The following is an 18,260-nucleotide window of genomic DNA, read 5'->3' as shown; positions in this document are numbered from 1 at the left end:
TTTGATTGCGCCATAAAACTGGACTACAGTACTCTCTTATTGCAGAGGATCCCTTGTAAACAATATCTCATTAACAGTGATCACATGGATGAGAGTAACACCCTGCAGTACCTGGATTTGGAGTGCAGGGCACACAGTCATTCTGTGTCACATGTAGAAAATTAAATACAGCTCTTACGCAGACAAAGATGTTCTTTTCAATAGGTTATCACTTCAAAATGATAAGTAACTAAACAAAATGAGTAGCGAGAACTGTGATGTGCACCGGTTTTGCCACGTACCAAAAGAGAACAAGCAACAGATGAGGTGCTATCCTGATGATCCTGTTTTGCAAATTTCAGTTAGAGTGAAGACATTGAATTCTGTAGAAAGAAAAAAAGAGAACATGAAACTAGTTATTATAAGGAATGATCAAATAGTTAATCTGCAAACAGCTTACTTTTCTCTGGAACATTCAATCTACAATAGACCTTTTCATTCCCTGGTAAATATAGCTGTGCTGGTGGGTACAGTAGGCTGCAAGTGAGGTGAGAGACAACACTTAAAACACATTTATGTAATGGAAAAACGCCATTTACGTCCAGTTGGGCCACAGTATACTATGCTCATCAATTCTGATAAGGGGGGACAGGATTGTGTCAAGGCACAGATCAGGGGAAGGGTACCAGATCTGATAAGGGGGGGAGGACAGGATTGTGTCAAGGCACAGATCTGGGGAAGGGTACCAGATCTGGGTAACAGAAGGTTTGAAGGAAAGGGTAGCATTGAAGGTGCCCAAGGACACAGTGGCCTCATTCATTCTTAAATGGAAGAAGTTTGGAACCACCAAGACTCTTCCGAGAGCTGGCTACCCAGCCAAACTGAGCAGTCGGGGGAGAGGGCCTTGGTCGGGGGGTGGGGGTGACCAAGAACCAGATGGTCACTCTGACAGAGCTCAAGAGTTCCTCTTTGGAGATGGGAGAACCTTCCAGAAGGACAACCATTGCTGCAGCACTTCAAATCAGGCAGAAGCCACTCCTCAGTAAAAGGCACATGGACAGCCAGCTTGGAGTTTGCCAAAAGGCACTTAAAGGACTCTCAAACCATGAGAAACAAGATTCGCTGGTCTGATGAAACCAATATTGATCTTCTTGGCCTGAATGCCAAGCGTCACATGTGGAGGGAACCTGGCACCATCCCTATGGTGAAGCATGGTGGTGGCAGCATCATGCTGTGGGGATGTTTTTCAGCAGCAGGGACTGTGAGACTAGTCAGGATTGAGGGAAAGATGAGCGGAACATTGTACAGAGAGATCCTTGGTGAAAACCTGCTCCAGAGCACTCAGGACCTCGGAAGGTGAACCTTCGCCCCAGTCTAACAGGACAACGACCCTAAGTACACATCAAAGACAATGCAGGAGTAGCTTCGGGACAAGTCTCTGAATGTCCTTGAGTGGCCCAGCCAGAGCCCGGACTTGAACCCGATCTAACATCTCTGAAGAGACTTGAAAATAGATGTGCAGCAATGCTCCCCATCCAATCTGACAGTTTGAGAGGCTCTGCAGAGAAGAATGGGAGAAACTCCCCAAATACAGATGTGCCAAGCTTGTATCATACCCATGAAGACTTGAGTGTAATCACTGCCAAATGTCCTTCAACAAAGTACTGAATAAGAGTAGTTTCATCAGACCAGAGAATATTGTTTCTCATGGTCTGAGAGTCCTTTAGGTGCCTTTTGGCAAACTCCAAGCAGGCGGTCATGTGACATTTACTGAGTAGTGGCTTCCATCTGGCCACTCTCCAATAAAGGGCTGGTTGGTGGAGTGCTGCAGAGATGGTTGAACTTCTGGAAGGTTCTCCCACCTCCACAGAGGAACTCTTGAGCTCAGTCAGAGTGACCCTCGGGTTCTTGGTCCCCTACCTGACCAAGGCCCTCTCCTCCCGATTGCTCAGTTAGGGCGGCTAGCTCTAGGAAGAGTCTTGGTGGCTCCAAACCTCTTCCGTTTAAGAATTATGGAGGCCACTGAGTTCTTGGGAACTTTCAAAGCTGCAGAATTGTTTTGGTACCCTTCCCCAGATCTGTGCCTCGAAACAATCCCGTCTCTGAGCTCTACGGACAATTCCTTCAACCTCATGGCTTGGTTCTTGCTCTGACATGTGCCTTCCCAAATCATGTCCAATCAATTTTAAATTTACCACACGTGGACTCCAATCAAGTTGTAGAAACATCACAGGGATGATCACTGGAAACAGGATGAACCTGTGCTCAATTTTGAGTCTCATAGCAAAGGGACTCAATACTTATGTAAATAAGGTATCGGTTTTAAAATGTTTATCAAATGTGCCACAAAAATGTACAATTAAACTGTTTTTGCTGTCATTATGGGGTAGCGTGTAGATTGTATTTTTTTTTTAAGAATCCTGATCATTTAGAGAATAAGGCTGTAACGTAACAAAATGTGGAAAAAGTCCAGGGGTCTGAACACTTTCCAAATGCATTGTATAAACGTGTCATTCATTACTCATTCTACATATACAAAACAGAGTAGACAGCCAGCACAGTCTGTCACTAAAATGTTGCTAGCAGTGTGTGGTACTGCAATGAAAAACTGAGCATTAATTTTCCATGTTCATTGATACTTTCGTATTAGTAGGGTCTGCTCTGTTCTTCAGTGCATTCAGAAAGTATTTATACACCAACTTATTCAAAATGTTCGTTACAGCCTGAATTAAAATGTTTTTAAAATGTTTTATTCTCACCCATCTACAAACAATACCCCATAATGACACTGTTTTTAGAAATGTTTGCAAAATTGATTGAAAACGAAATACAGAAATATCTCATTTACAGAGTTTTTACACCACTGAGTCAATACATGTTAGAATCACCTTTGGCAGAGATTACAGCTGTGAGTCTTTCTGGGTAAGTCTAAGAGCTTTGAACACCTGGATGTTACAATATTTGCCCATTCTTTTCAACAACCAATTTGACAGAGCTTGATTTTTGATCACTGCTAGACAACAATTTAAGTCTTGCCATAGATCTACGAGCAGATTTAAGTCAAAACTAACTCGGCCACTCAAGAACATTCAGTCTTCTTGGTAAGCAACTCCACTGTAGATGTATACTTGTGTTTTAGATAATTGTCCTGTTGAAAGGTGAATTAATCTCCCAGTGTCTGGTGGAAAGCAGACTGAACCAGGTTTTCCTGTAGGATTGCCTGTGCTTAGCAACATTATGTTTGTTTTTTTATCCTGAAAAAAAACAACAACAAAAAAAACTCTCCAGCCCTTAACAATTACAAGCATACCCCTATGATGCAGCCACCACTACGCTTGAAGATTTGGATTTGCCCCAAATATCACACTTTGTATTCAGGACAAAAAGTTAGTTGCTTTGCCACATTTCTTTCAGCACTACTGTAGTGCATTGTTGCAAACAGAATGTATGTTTTGGAATATTTGTATTTTGTACAGGCTTCCTTCTTTTCACTGCGTCAATAAGGTTAGTATTGTGGAGTAACTACAATGTTGTTTCAGGTTTCTCTTATCACAGCCATTAAACTAACTGTTTAAAGTCACCATTGGCCTCATGGTGAAATACCTGAGCAGTTTCCTTCCTCTCCCGCAACTGAGTTAGGAAAGACGCCTTTATCTTTGCAGTGCCTGGGTGTATTGATTCACCATCCAAAGTGTGTGGGGGAGTACAGAGATGTAGTAGTCATACAAGATTAATGTTAAAACACTATTATTGCACACAAGTGTGTCCATGCAACTTGTGACTTGTTAAGAAATTTTTTACTCCTGAACTTTATGCTTGCCATAACAAAGGGGTTGAATACTTTTTGAGTCAAGACATTTTAGGTTTTAATTTCTAATTAATGTGTAAATATTTTTAAAAACATAACTCGACTTTGACATTATGGGGTATTGTGTGTAGGCCAGTAACCAAAAATCTCAATTTAATTAATTTAGATTCAGGCTATAACACAACAAAATGTGGAAAAAGTCAAGGAGTGTGAATACTTTCTGAAGGCACTGTACATTTTGGGCGTTCAGACAAAGGAAAGGGGGATACCTAGTCACGTCTTCAGCACCCGGGAACAGTGGGTTAACTACCATGCTCAGGGGCAGAACGACAGATTTTTACCTTGTTAGCACAGGGATTCAATCCAGCAACATTTCGGTTACTGTCCCAACGCTCTAACCACTAAGGCTATCGTTAGAAAGATTAAGTTCTCGTCTAATTTCAGTCAAATAATGTCTGAGCGTTACGGTATCCATATGACCGATTCTGTTGGACCAAACCTCAAATAGAGAGTTTAAATGGCTTGTTGTCAGAAAGCAAGAAGTCATCTTTCGTCTTTTCTGTGAGTGGGAGGGGCTTGGTGTCTGTGTGCGAGTGGGAAGTTGCACAGTGCACACAGCACAGAGGGAGTCGAAACCAAAGACACAGAACACTCATACATTATTATAATAATTTTAAACAAACTTCGATTTCTGCGATACAGGCATTTGGAACTTTGCTCTAAAACTTGAATTCAAATTAATTCTGTCGCACAGCTCTACAAACCGAGCCATTTTGCTTTTACATTGCACCTTCATTGTCTCACCTCAACCTACCTGCATTAACAGTCCCACAAATGCTTGTAAAATGTCAGACCCTGCAGACTGAAAGAGCCCGATTCCTTTCTGAACCGTAGAACCTGAACCTACTAGATTGTGAAGACCTAGGCACAGCCTAAAGGGACGTCATTCTGTCACCTGACTGAGCCAAGAGCTAAGTTAGCAGGGCATGCTCCAGAGGTACCCTCCTCCTTGCTGGCACTGACTGATAAAACATATCTGTCACACACACACTGGTGTGCGTGCGGACATACCAACAAAGCATGTTTTTTTTAACATCAGCAGGCTCGTGACCCATGGCCTCAGCTCAGTCTGGCTCTGTATGCAGAGTCACACAGGGCAGGCTTAGCGCCTCAGTCCTGTCATGTGACTACCATGCATCTGATCTGAACCTGCAACACTCAAGCAAAGGCTTAAAATCATCATCTCTCAAAGTGAATACTTCCCATCTCAGTGACGTAAGGAGGATATGAGGAAAGAGTGAGGATCTGTGTGATGTTCTGGGGAAGAGTAAAGGTTGAGTAGTTGCATGTGCTGGTCTTGAGAACCCAAGAAGCCTGATAACTTCCCTACTATGGGTTCTCAGCTGAACGAACGTATTGACCACAGCTCCATGTTAACTACAATCCTGTGGCTCTGTTTTAACATTTAGAAATGTTAATAATCCTCACCATTTCCCTCACAAGGCAAAAAGGGACGTTCACTGACTCCACTGTAGTGCAAGGGAATTGGAGTCATGATAAGGGCAAGAGCTAGTCTAGCTGTAATGTTCTGACAGATAAACCTGATATTATCAAAACATGTGACATTCAAAGCCAATCTATCCAGCAGTGAATAAAAACATGTTTCTCAAACTATTTATTGTTAACTGTGTGAATCACCAACACTGATCGAGGACCAGTAGAGAAGAACTAGCCTATCAGATAATTCTACTAACACATTAGTAATCATGCATCAAAGCAGAAACTTTTGAATTCCAGATAGCCAACTAACGTTACTGGTGAACGGTAGCAGTTTGCCTTGACTGTTATCTTTACAGAGATTACGCTAGCAAGGCAAGCAATTAGAATATAGTGCTGAGCGATGAAACAACATTTCTGTTATTTTGGGGTTATTAAAACAAAGGTAGGTTTAATTATTTGAATTCCATTTTGTTTCATTTCAGTCTTCGGGATCCCAAGGTGTGCACGTTTTGGTTTTTGCACTAACACTACACAGCTAATTCAAATAATAAATTTGATCATTTGATTCGTTAGTTAGGATAAAAAACAAAACGTGCAGCCCTTGGGGTCACGAGCACCAAGTTTGGGAAACGCTGGTGACAAAGTGTAGTTTGTCAACTGGAGGTGCACACAGCAAATGGATCTGAACAAAGAAAAATATATTAAGTCTATATTTTTTATTTGAACGATTATTTCTCTCTGATATGAAAGGGGCATATTAGCATATGTTTAAAAAACATTTTGCAAAGCGATGATTAGTGTCAATTGTTGTTTACACACAGCCAACCGTGGCCAAAGCAAACAGCTGAAAACCCTAGAAGGGCTTTCAAGAGCTAACTAGCTAGGTACACTATAAATACACAAAAGTATGTGGACAGCACTTCAAAAATGTGTTGATTCAGCTAGTTTTAGCCACACCCGTTGCTGACAGGTGTATACAAATTGAGCACACCGCCATGCAGTCTCCATAGACAAACATTGGCAGTAGAATGGCCTTACTGGAGAGCGCCATAACTTTCAACATCATAGGATGCCACCTTTCCAACAAGTCAATTTGTCAAATTTCTGCCCTGGTCAATTGTAAGTGCTCGTATTGTGACGTGGAAACAACGGCAACAGAGTTGGAGGAATAATGGTCTGGGGCTGTTTTTCATGGTTCAGGTTAGGCCCCTTAGTTCCAGTGAAGGGAAATCGTAATGCCACAGCATACAACAACATCAGAGCCCTGCCCTCACTCAACACCATCAAACACCTTTGGGATGAATTGTTACACCGACTGCGAGCCGGGCCTAATCACCCAACATCAGTGCCCAACCTCAATGGAAGCAAGTGCCCACAGCAATGTTCCAGCGCCTAGTGGAAAGCCTTCCCAGAAGAGTGGAGGATGTCATAGCAGCAAAGGGGTGAACCAACTCCATATTAATGCTCATGATTTTGGAATGAGATGTTCAACGAGAAGGTGTGCACATACTTGTGGTCATGTAATGCATGTTAAAGGCCGATTCGCGACGTGCAATAGAAAAATAGCAATTTCAACGAGTATTATTGGATAACTAGCTAACTCAAGGTTAATATTAGTTAGCGAGACTAATCATAAACGTATTATTAGCCAACTACGTTAACGTTAGTTAGCAGGCTGGCTAATTATCCAAATATCCATTCTCTGTTTCTCATGTTAACTGTCAACAATTGATAGACAATTTTGTACCCGATTGGAGTTTACCACGTTAGTTAGCTGGCTAACTTGGGTAGTTGTAGTTTCCTCTTTGAGACATCTTATAACGTAGCACACGTTAACGTTACGCCAGTTTGCTAACTAGTAGCGGCGAGCTAGCCTAGTCCAGTCAATCGAAACAATATACATCACATGGCTAGTTAGCGGCTAACGTCAGTTAGTTAAGCTGTGAGAATGCTATTTTCTCGTTATGACTTTGACAGGTCAAAATAAATATATTGCTGTTTGGGTACGACGTAGTTATGTTTCTTCCAGTCCTAAAGTTACAGTTAGCTAGTAATCGTAGTCAGAGCTGGCCATTGCTTGCTCTTTCTGGAACTGTTTTTGTTGTTGTTATGAGGGCGGACCCCAAAACTGAGGCCTCTGTCAAAACACACCGAAGCAGGAAAACAACCGGCATACTCACCAGAGAGAAAGCAATGACAATAGAAACGTTAATGATCCAGTTGAAGATCCGTGCACTGGGTTTGCAATAAATTACACGTTAGGAAATACATTTGTCATATCCGAGGCCAGTTTCAATACGTCCCGTAGAAGAATCGAGTCGCCATCGCTGCGAATCGCCAACCCAATATTATACGTGACGTGGTACGCAACGTAACCACGTTTATTTGGATGTGGGGGATGGGTACGCAAACGAATCACATGAGCATGTAAACAAATAAATAAATGCAAGCTTTACGCTATCCGGTGTCGTTGGGACGTCCATACCATAAGCCCTGACACCTATCCTAACCTTAACCGTTTTAAATGTTAACTTGTTAGCGTCAGTTGGGACGTCCCAAGGATTCGGTTGAGACTTTTCCAAGAAAAGTACACCGTTTTTAAACCTATTTATACCATCTTTGTTTACATCTGTCCTAACGTTACATACATTTTTAGTAGGCCTAAACGTATACTAGGCCACCAGAGAGAATTTGTCATTGTAGAAAGCCAGTATTTACCTATTTTCCTATGCTTTTGTGCATGTTGACACCAACTTAGCATTGAGAAACGATCAAGCTGAAGCACTCATTTTGATTTTAATTTATCATCAATAACTACTGCCAGAAAAAATTACATTAGAATATGATATTTTCCCTGTGTGTGTGCGCACTCCAAAAACTGAGACTAATTTGTGATGCCTAAAGTGGTAACAAAAAACACAACACACATAGGACCTTATTCAATAATGTATTGGATGATGGTTTCATACATATGTGAATCCAAGACACTTGGTATATTTTTGTCCATTCCTTAACAGCTTCCAATGCCTTGAAACATGAGATGAGATGTTAGCCTTTTGAGCACCTCATCTGTATTAACAGGTTTTAATTACAATAATTTTGACAGGAGAGGTGACGCCAGAGCACATATTGTTAAATAACATTTGGAATCCCTTTATGATCAAACCCAAATGTCATAGGTAATTCAGTAAAACAATCACATCCTTGCTTACCCAAGTACTCAACCACTTTACACCTTTGTGACAGAGGTCTATGACCATCAAATCACAATCTATCAACAAGGCCAGAAAAATCACGAGGCTTAATTGATATGGGATAAAAAGTCATTTCTAAATGTCTGCTTTTTACTTAGGGATTTGGGATAGACAATTTCAGAGGGACTTTGTTTAGTCTGGTTTTCATTCAATTCACCATCTTATTCACACATTACTAAACCAGTCTTGTGAATACTACAAAGAGTCAATTCAGTCAGTTGAATATATAACACATTGTGTCTGTCACAAAAATTGCCAATTGCAACATGCATGGTTTCACCAGTGTAAAAAGGGATAAGTGCTGATTCAATGTCAATGCGCCAGAACAATAATACAAAACTCTATTTCCCTTTTAAGTGATCAGTATGAAATTGCATGCAAAATTCAAACAGTTAAATTAGGTTTATGTGAATATGTAAAGGTCCATAAGGGTCTGTGTAAATCAATTCCATTTTCAGCCATTTATTTGTCAATTCTTCTGTGTAAGACGATGAGATCTCATACAAGAAATGTTACTTCTAAGTACTCCCATACACATTATCACTGATATAGAAAATGAGTTGTAAAAATAAAGGACAGTTCATCATAGATTAATATAGGATATCCAGATTCCCCATTTCATCCTTAGAGGTATACAGTGTCATTCTGAAGTGTCAAGCACATACTGTATCTGCTCAGCAAGTATGGAAGAGTCAGTTCTGTCAGGATGTCAGCAATTTTATACTTTTACCTCTTCCCCGTTTGCTTCACAAAAAACACTATATTAAATGACCTAACATTGTCATTGTACCAGTGGATTACAAAATAGCCTGCCATTTCTCTCAAAAAACAACCATTAGTTTTCCATGTGCATTCCCATAGTTAAAACTTCCATAATCCCATATAACATATGGCAGAACCATTCTGTCTACTGGTTTCTTCTGTTATTATATTCATTAACTATTGTGTTTACCAGTTATGAAAGCGACTGGTTCAGTAAAGCTTTAAGAAGCAAGACTACCCTGAGAGAAGGTCTAAAACATGGGCGAGCTTGCCAGACCAGAACTGGCTCATATGGGTTTTAGTTAAAGGGATAGTTCCCCCAAATAACAAAATTGCATATTGGTTTCCTTACCCTGTAAGCAGTCTACGGACAAGGCTCGGCTGCAATCTATGCTTTGGTTTAGTTTGTTGGATGGGATTTATTTATTTTTAGCATTTTTCTGGCATCATGTCCAAATTATCTGAAAATATCTCAAATTGATTGTGGAGCTCAACAAAAAGTTGTCACGTGCACAAGTATAGTGAAATTGCTGCTTATAGATGATTTGAACATGATGTGCGAAAATGCTAATATCGGTAACATGACTTGAATAGGATTTGTGTCACAAATGCTAAAAGGTTAACATTTGGTAACAGTGCCAGGGAAATAAAGCCAAAGCATGGATTACTGTCGTTCCTTGTCTGTAGACTGGTTTCCTTACCCTGTAAGCATTGTCATTTTGTAATTTGGAAGAATGATCCCTTTAATAAATCTGTACACTATATTTCGATATAGGCAGCACATTTTGTTCAATAACATAAGATATCATTTTCACTAAATGTGTAATATTTATATATCTATACATATACAATCCAAATCCTCTGAACTAGTTAGACAGTGTTTACTACCAATTTCAACGATACAGTAAAGGCAAAGACTCACTTGTGGACACTAAAAATTACATTTCTTGAATCCTCACAATTATTTAAATCGAAGTGCTGTAAGTAGTTCATACACAAGGTATTGAAGACCTATTAAAATGGTTGAGTACAAAACAGAAGGAAAATACAGAAGATTATAACGAACTGCAAGCATGACAAAACTAATATATTCAATACAGTAGTGGCCAGCGGCAAGGATAATGAGACAATCAATTCCATGTTGTGTCATAGAATGTACATTCTAACTGAATTCAATGTAGTCAAATGTTGGTCACACTGTATCATGTTCTTTCCATCAGGATTCATTTGCATGCTTTCAGATTGTTATTCCAGTCAGACAGAGCCAAACAGAGGGACTTGTCAGTGCTCTATAGTGCATTATTTCTTTCTACAGTATGTTTCCACCATGTAATCAAACCAGAGTTGTTTGAATGACTCAAGACTGTGTTTGCCCACTGAGCTAAGAACAAGATCGACATGAATGCAGGAGGAACAGCATGAGTCTCTGAAAGGACAGAATTAGGATGGAGAGAAAGGGAGCAGAGGATGAAGCATGTTGTCCTTTGTAATCCAAGAGCAGGGGTTCTCAATGTGGTCTTTAAAGAATGCTCATGTTTGCCTGAGACTCCTCACTAGAAGATTATCAGGTTCCATTGTTGTCTGAGACATCACTCAAACATATCTTAATCCATTTATTCAAAGGTTGGAAGGTCATGAGTGTGAATGACAACGCAATCATGGCATGATCTGCATCAACAAAAACTGAGGTAACCAGGTGTGCATTGGCCCGTTATAGTCTGAAACCAGTGATTTAGAGGACGAGAGCAGTCTGAAATAAATCATGTAAACTGTGCTCATGTGTAGTGAGTTTCATTTACTGCCTAGTAAACCTCAATGATAAAAAATAAATACAAAATACACTAAATAGATTCTACATTTCCTTATTTTTTGCAGATGTTTTTTTCCTCAAATTTTTGCTCAAGTATATCACAGGTGACTAACTATAGAGGATAACAGGGTCAGTGAAGTACCATGCTACATCTGGTTCAGAAGGCTATTGCAGACAATTCTACAACATGTACAACCACACTTTATATGTGTGTTACAAATGTTTCAAAACATACAACCAAGAAACCAGGTACATACGAGATGTTGAATATTTAGAGTCTTAAAGGACTATCTCTCAGTCAGTAGTAGAATTTCACGGTACTTGACTTAAACAGTCCCGTCTTACAGACAAAATCTGAAAAATTGCTATTCAAAAGGTAGCAAATTTGGTCAGTCTCTTTTTAAATAATTATAGTGCTTTTGATGGCTTAAGACAGGGGTCTTTTTTAATCTCACCCAGTGGCAATCTATACAACTTCAGTGTACATTACATGACACCATAGCTGCAAAAGTCTTTACGTCAGAGTCCATTAGGTAAAACAACAGCTAGTGCTGTTACATATATTTCAAAGTAGTATCCATTATCAAAAAACCTAGAACACATTTATAAATATTTTTTATTTTCTAAAAGTCCTCTAAGGGAATTTTTCTGTAAGAGTTTAGCTCTGGTTCCCCCGGTTTTCCGAAAAGGGTTATTTATTTAGTGTGATCAGACAGGGAGCGCAGGCGTTGAGGAGCCAGGCTCCACTCCATGTGCTCAGGGAGCTACTCTTTGAGAGTCTCCCATGTGCGGTGCGATTCAGCAGGACTGAGGAAATGTGGAGGGAGGGAGGGGCCTAAAACTCCCACTCCAGGGTCTCCTCCCGGTTAGCTGCTCTTTCCAGCCTATGGATGATATTGTTGAGGTTGGCCATTTTCTCAGTGCGTCTCTGAACACTCTTGTTGGGCTTGGGGCTCTGGATGGGAGGCAGGGAGTTAGGGTCCAGGCTGTGGTTGGTGCTTGTGGTGGGTGGGTTGGGCAGGGATGGGGAGATGGGTGTAGAGGAAGACGGGACAGGGGAGACAGACATCATGAGGCCGGGTGAGGAGGCAGCGGAGGGGGAGTTGAGGGAGACCTCTAGGCTGCTGCGACAGGGCTCCGATGATGCCTTGAAGCTGACTGGGTCTACAAAAGACTTGCTGGAGTTGTCACCCTCGTGCCTGGACTGGCTGGCTCTCTGTGGGCCATCTAGGGAGAGCTCCCCATGGAAGAGCCCCTGAGCCTGGCTACTCATCCCTTCTTCCTGCCTCAGGCTCTGAATATAGTGTGGAGCCAGGTGGGGCTCTTGGCAGCCGACCATCAGGTCCCCATGCTCAGTTTTCAACTGAGGGAACTGGACGCCCATAGAGAAACACTGGATCTTAGACTGTCCGTTGAAGCCTTCCCTCTCCTCCTCCTCTCCCTCACTAGCCTCCTGTTTGACATGAGGCAGTGATGTGTTGGTGCTGAGGGGGAGGATGGGGTGGGGGGTGCGTCCAGTGGGGTGCAGCAGCCCCCTCTCATCCCCGTCTGAGGTGGGGCTCTGTGTCGCCGAGGGAGAGTAGCTGTGGTGTTCTGCATCCGTGTCGTTGTCCTGGAGACCCTCCATGAGGACCTCCCGTCGCATCCTGGACCTGCTTAGAAAAACACAACAATCAAACAAACAGTTGGAAGGAGTCGTGTATTTCATTCATACAAAACAAGCATTCAATTATTCTGTTAGTAATTCCATGTACTATATTGATCAAATGTCATTATTCTAGTCCCTCTGGGGGTGGGGATCTGAAGCAATGTCTGACCTATAGTTGTGAAACCAGTTGATGACGGTATTGGTTTTGAGGTTGAGCTGGGAGGCCAGTATCTCAATGGTGTGCTGGGATGGGTATGGCTCCAGGAGATAGGCCTTCCTCAGAGCATCCTTCTCCTCAGCCCCCAGCACCACCCTGGGCTTCTTCACCTGGCTGTAGGGACACAGGTCTATGGAGACCAGGGCCGGGCTCACACACTCAGAGCTGGCGCTGGGAGAGTCACTATCTGAGCCGGTACTCAGCAGTCCATACCGCCGCTTCAGATAGGCTGGGAGGACAACAGAGAGAGAAAGAGTTAGAGAATTCAATGACGACGCACGGAATAACATGAATCAATACGTCACACAGTATAGCTGCTGTACATACATCAATGGGTACACTCAGTGCTCTACTGTATATGAGCAGGTACAGCAAATACACATACTGCTAACCTTGATAACAGAACACCAGATACCATGCTGTAAATAGACCAACCTTTCTTCTCCATCTTCTTCATGTCCCTCAGCTTGTCCACATTGTGCGGGTCATTGAGCCACAATTGCATGCGGACAAAAGGCTCCCTGCCTTTGAGGCTCAGTTTATGCCAGGGCTTGGGCCTGGAGAGCAGGTCTGACACTGAGCCCTGGGTGAGGGCCAGTATACTCTCCCCAAACAGCCGCTGCCCTAGAACACGCACACAAACAAAAAGGTGTAAACACACACCTTAACACATTTCCCAAACAGAGCACACAAAGTAGATCTGTTTAAACACTGCTGACCTAGTAGACACATGACATAACTAAGACTCAGGGTTTTTCCTAGTCAGGTGGTCAGACCAAACCACAACACATATCAATAACTCACCAGAACATAGACACTCATTTCTAAAAACCCATATCCAGATACGCCAACAGACTCACCTAGGTTGTTGTCTGTCAGTACCTCCTTGACTTTCTTGGTGATAGCGTATGTGTCCAACTCTGGGTACATGGCCACCAGCTCCTGGATGCCCAGCGGGGTGTGGGGCTGGTGAAGGGAAAGCAGACTGGGGGTGGACTTCCCTCCCTCTGGGTGGGGGTTCACCAGGCCCTCAGGCTGCTGGTTCTCCTTGCTGCTCTCCAGGGTCAGGCTGACGGGCTCCACCAGCGGGCTGGGGTGGATCTCCTCTGGGCTGGGGGGCGGGGAGGGAGACGACTGGGCCGTCATTGGGCTTTTATCTATGGGCGGAAGTCACAAAACATCAGAGGGTAATATAATCAGTTAGAGAAACAGATAAAGAAGCAAAGAGACCTTCTCCATTCAACTGATTGACCAGAACTTAAATGTATACAAACTATTACTTCTATTAAATAAATGTGTCCATGTTGCAATGTGATATGGAGTGGCCCACCTTGAGAGAGGCTCTGGCTGGGGAGCTGGTTGAGTCCTTGTCCCAGCTGATCCAGCAGCCACAGCTGCATGCGGATGAAGGGTTCCCTGCCTTTCTGGGTCAGCTTGCTCCAGGGTTTGGGCCGAGACAGCATGTCACTCACACTGCCCTGAGACAGACCCAGCACCTGGAGAGGACACCAGAAACAGGATAAGAGTCAGCAAGTAAAATAGAGTAAACAGGAGTAAATAGTAAACAGCTATTTCTAATGTGAATATGAATCTCAAGGTGATAAAGATCTTGGGGAGAAAAGTTTGGCTATTTCATACACTCTTTTGCAAAACGAAAATCAGTTTGACATGTGACAAAATAGTGAAAATAGACAAAATCAAATCAACTTCACCACATTACTATTTTAAATGTTGCATATTTACAACCACTAGAGGGCGGTAGCACACAACCTATAACATTAAATAAAGCTTTTGCTCTGGAATCATATTTTTACTTAAAAAGAAGCCTTGCTAATAACTTAGTTGTATGATGCTACAAGGCATAAAAGAGTCACAGAAAAACAATGCAAACCATTTTAGATGAAGCATGGACAGACAAATCAGGACGAAGTAAGGTACAAGTTAGTACAGCAAAGTAAAGTGAACAAACCTTTTCACCAAAGATCCTCTGACAGATGCCATTCTTGGCCAGCTTCTCTTTGACCTGTCGGGTGAGTTCGATGGTGTCCACCTCGCGATACATGTACATCTCATACTGCTCCGGTGTCAGGGGCGGCACGGTGGGCTTCAGGGTGCGGGGGATATATGATGGGTAGTAGGCCAGGCCACGGCCAGTTGACTCTCCACTCACTGACACGTCTGACTCCACCTTCACCTCCACAGACTGCATCATCCCCGAGCCAGTGTCCTCCTCGGCCGCAGACGCCTCCTCACTGTTGGGCAGACACTCTCCGTTCTCCAACCGGGGCAGGGCCGAGGGGCCCGAGGACGAGGAAGAGGACAGGGAGGGAGACACTGAGGTGAAGGGCCGAGAGCTGCCGCCCCCTACGCCGCCCACCATGCCTATGGGCCCCCGCTCCACGGACCAGTGTTGGTCGAAGTAAGTCCCTGCCTCACCGATCTCTGACTTGACTTTACGGATGATGTTCTGAACGAAGGCGGCAGGGGAGAGGACACTGAGGGGGGTTTGGGGGCTGCTGATGGGGTTGGCCATGCACATAGTCACGGTGCCCCCCTCCTCCTGTTTGATGAAGGTGGGTAGGGGCAGGCCCTTGGAGGGCTCAGGGGGCCCCAGGCGCTTCACTTGGGGCCCAGCGCTGGTGGCAGAGGCCCTGCCACAGACCTCCATCTCCATCAGAGCCTGCTGCTGCGCCTGCATCTCCCTCCTGGCCTGCTCCAGGATGTTCTTGATGGTGTCGTCTGAGCTGCTGTCTGCCCCGTTACTGCTCCTGCCCGAGGGGCTGCCCAGGGACGACTTAATGTCACCTGCAGAGCGCACACACACAGTCACAACACACCTCTATGAATACATACTCCACACCAACTTCAAAAACTTAAACTGACATCAAAACCAATTGCTGTCAAAATGTATACACCAAAATAATGATAATCTAAATGTCACCTGACCTAGCACAGTTGAATAAAGAGTAGATGTATAACCTGTTCCAGACCCACCTCCTCTCTGGGACTGGATCTCCTTCTTGGCCTGCTCCAAGATATTCTTGATGGCGTCGTCTGACCCAGTTTCAGGAGTTCGGATGCGAGGAGTGATGCTCCCTGCCACAGAGAGGGTAACAGAGAGAGAGAAAGGGGGTGAGTGGGATGGCTGATCAGAGAGCAGTTACAAGGCGTTGCTTTTGACTGGTAGATCAATGGCTGCCTTTGAGATCTTGGCATCTGAGGTTGCAGTATACGGCAAGTTCAACTTTCAAAAGCTCTGAAATCTGGGGAGAAAACAAAGTTTAAAAGTAACACAACAAACATGGGAGAGGAAGCCATGAAGAAGTTTGAGGTGCAGGCCAAGGAGATGAAAAGGTTGAACCGCAGAGAGGTCCAGAAACTACACCACCAGCCTTTCAAAACACACCACATGAGAGACGAGTGGGCAATGCTGCTCTATCCCTCAGCACTAATAAAATCCTGAAATGAAAACACTGCTACCGCAATACATCTGCAGACAACCTTCAGTTTTAGCACATTAAATGCTTTTGAATGAATGCCTGCAATTCTTTCAGTTTAGAAAGTGAGTTTTCATGGCTGGACACTGTGATCCTGTCCAGTATTTCCTGACACACCCAGTGATCTGCTGTTATATCTGTGGTTCAGGATAACCACTGTCCAGTCCACTCACCTCTCTGTCGGACCTGGATGGTTCTGAGGGCCAGAATGTTCTGCTCATCAGACAGGAACTGTTTCATCTTGATGAAGGGCTCCTTGCCTTTCACTGTCAGCTTCCTCCAGGGCTTGGGCCGGGCCAGGATCTCACTGACCGAGCCCTGTGATAGGCCCAGCACGTAGTGACCAAACACACGCTGGCCAATGTTGTGCTTCAGCAGCTGCTCTTTGATCTGGAAGGCAATATCTGCTGTCTCCAACTGTTCATCATCGCCTGCAGTGGAGCTCCCACTCTCTGATTGGTCGCTGGGCAGGCCAGCCTCAATGCCCCCAGTTCCTGCAGGTCCCTGATTGGTTGACATTAGGGCGGCTTTGGCTGCGTACAGGGCGGTGGGGAAGGCCATGATGGGGCTGCCGGCTTCCTTCTTGAAAAGTGGGGAGCAGAGGAGCTGCTTGTGGAGGACGTAGTCCACAGACAGCCTGCCCCCTGAGCAGGGGGACACAGAAAAGGGGCGGGGGAGGTCGTAGCTAGAGGAGGAGACTTCCATGGTGGGAGGACCAGGGCTGGCCGAGGTACGCACATCCACCTGGGAGACTGAGAAGAAGGACCCTGTGGGCCTGCCCCCCTCTCTGCCTGACTCCTCCGATTGGTCCTCATCTGTAGACACAGACACACTCAGTTTGACAGCACTTTCACAGCCACTGGGGTTAAAGCTGCATAGAATCAACACAGACACTACGTGAAGCTTACATACACTGTGTAGTCTCGGGTCTATAAACTACAAAACAGCTTTCAAGAACTACAATTAGATGTCATAGACATACCAGCTGACTTGGAAGGCGAGTCGAGACTGACTCCCTGATCTACAAATAACCTTGCATCATAAATAACTACTGCATATGATTTGTAGATCAGTCAGTCACAATTTACCCATGATACATCACGGTTTTGATGCCCTCGAACGTGGCCATAGACACTGTTGCCTCACCATTGTTGTGCAAGACTCTGGCCTTATCCATCAGGTATTTGTGAGAGGGAAGAAAGGCCTCTTTGTCCAGCAAAAGAGCCTCTGCAGCCTTGGCAGATTCCTGGTGACACATACACACACAGGCTGTTAAATTCCGATGTATCAATTATAGTGGCTGTAGATATCCTTACAATGGATGCTGCTCACTAAGGCATTCAATGGCCCTGCTGCACTTTTCCTTCCTTGACCGCAGTGGAACATTAAGAGGAAAACAAAAGTATATTTTGAAACAAACTACTCTGTTTAATACTGGGCTATGAACAACAACGCAATACACAACAGACCGTTAGTAAATATCTCACCTGGGATGAGCTACCATTCGCTGAGGCCAACTTCATTACCTTCAGGATACTACAAGAGGGAAAAAAAAACCAGTATGAATGTTATAGTGTTCCTGTATATAAGACGGTGTAAAACATTTAGTAGTCTCTTATCAAGCACTGTGGGTCACCTGAGATCCGTTTTAATCTCATCATAGTCCATCTGGGATTGCAGTTTAGTTTCTAATCTCTGAAACAGTCAAAGAGAGGAAGCATATTTCACAAAACTCCACTAACAAGAAGGTACCTCTTGCCATTTGAGTGTGTGCAATAGAACATA

General features: G+C 43.7%; 2 protein-coding genes across 11 annotated transcripts in view; both read right to left on the bottom strand.

Moving 5' to 3' along the window:
• Positions 1 to 7,653, bottom strand: part of LOC112248360 (myotubularin-related protein 3-like) — a 28,149-nt gene extending 20,496 nt beyond the window's left edge. For 7 of the 8 annotated variants that reach the window (XR_006083206.1, XM_042320489.1, XM_042320491.1 and 4 more), the window contains exons 1-2: positions 7,468 to 7,653; positions 282 to 362 (exon numbers count right to left, since the gene is read on the bottom strand). The gene's annotated coding sequence lies outside the window, so the exon portion shown is untranslated. Of the gene's footprint in view, positions 1 to 281; positions 363 to 4,601; positions 4,700 to 7,467 lie in introns of those variants that run through there. The other variant, XM_042320490.1, reaches the window with a different exon arrangement.
• Positions 7,654 to 8,221: 568 nt separating this feature from the next.
• Positions 8,222 to 18,260, bottom strand: part of LOC112249481 (homeobox protein cut-like 2) — a 146,065-nt gene continuing 136,026 nt past the window's right edge. For 2 of the 3 annotated variants that reach the window (XM_042320485.1, XM_042320487.1), the window contains 11 exons: positions 18,112 to 18,170; positions 17,963 to 18,011; positions 17,622 to 17,721; positions 16,649 to 17,290; positions 15,973 to 16,074; positions 14,948 to 15,783; positions 14,309 to 14,474; positions 13,839 to 14,135; positions 13,414 to 13,602; positions 12,931 to 13,207; positions 8,222 to 12,768 (listed from right to left, as the gene is read on the bottom strand). In XM_042320485.1, the coding sequence (XP_042176419.1) occupies positions 11,949 to 12,768; positions 12,931 to 13,207; positions 13,414 to 13,602; positions 13,839 to 14,135; positions 14,309 to 14,474; positions 14,948 to 15,783; positions 15,973 to 16,074; positions 16,649 to 17,290; positions 17,622 to 17,721; positions 17,963 to 18,011; positions 18,112 to 18,170 (3,537 nt within the window). In that variant the 3' untranslated portion in view covers positions 8,222 to 11,948. The remainder of the gene's footprint in view (positions 12,769 to 12,930; positions 13,208 to 13,413; positions 13,603 to 13,838; positions 14,136 to 14,308; positions 14,475 to 14,947; positions 15,784 to 15,972; positions 16,075 to 16,648; positions 17,291 to 17,621; positions 17,722 to 17,962; positions 18,012 to 18,111; positions 18,171 to 18,260) is intronic. The other variant, XM_042320486.1, reaches the window with a different exon arrangement.

The sequence above is a fragment of the Oncorhynchus tshawytscha genome, linkage group LG04, assembly GCF_018296145.1.
Source record: "Oncorhynchus tshawytscha isolate Ot180627B linkage group LG04, Otsh_v2.0, whole genome shotgun sequence".
NCBI lineage: Eukaryota > Metazoa > Chordata > Actinopteri > Salmoniformes > Salmonidae > Oncorhynchus > Oncorhynchus tshawytscha.
Note: the sequence above shows the minus strand (reverse complement) of the source record. Positions and strands in the feature narration are given on the sequence as shown.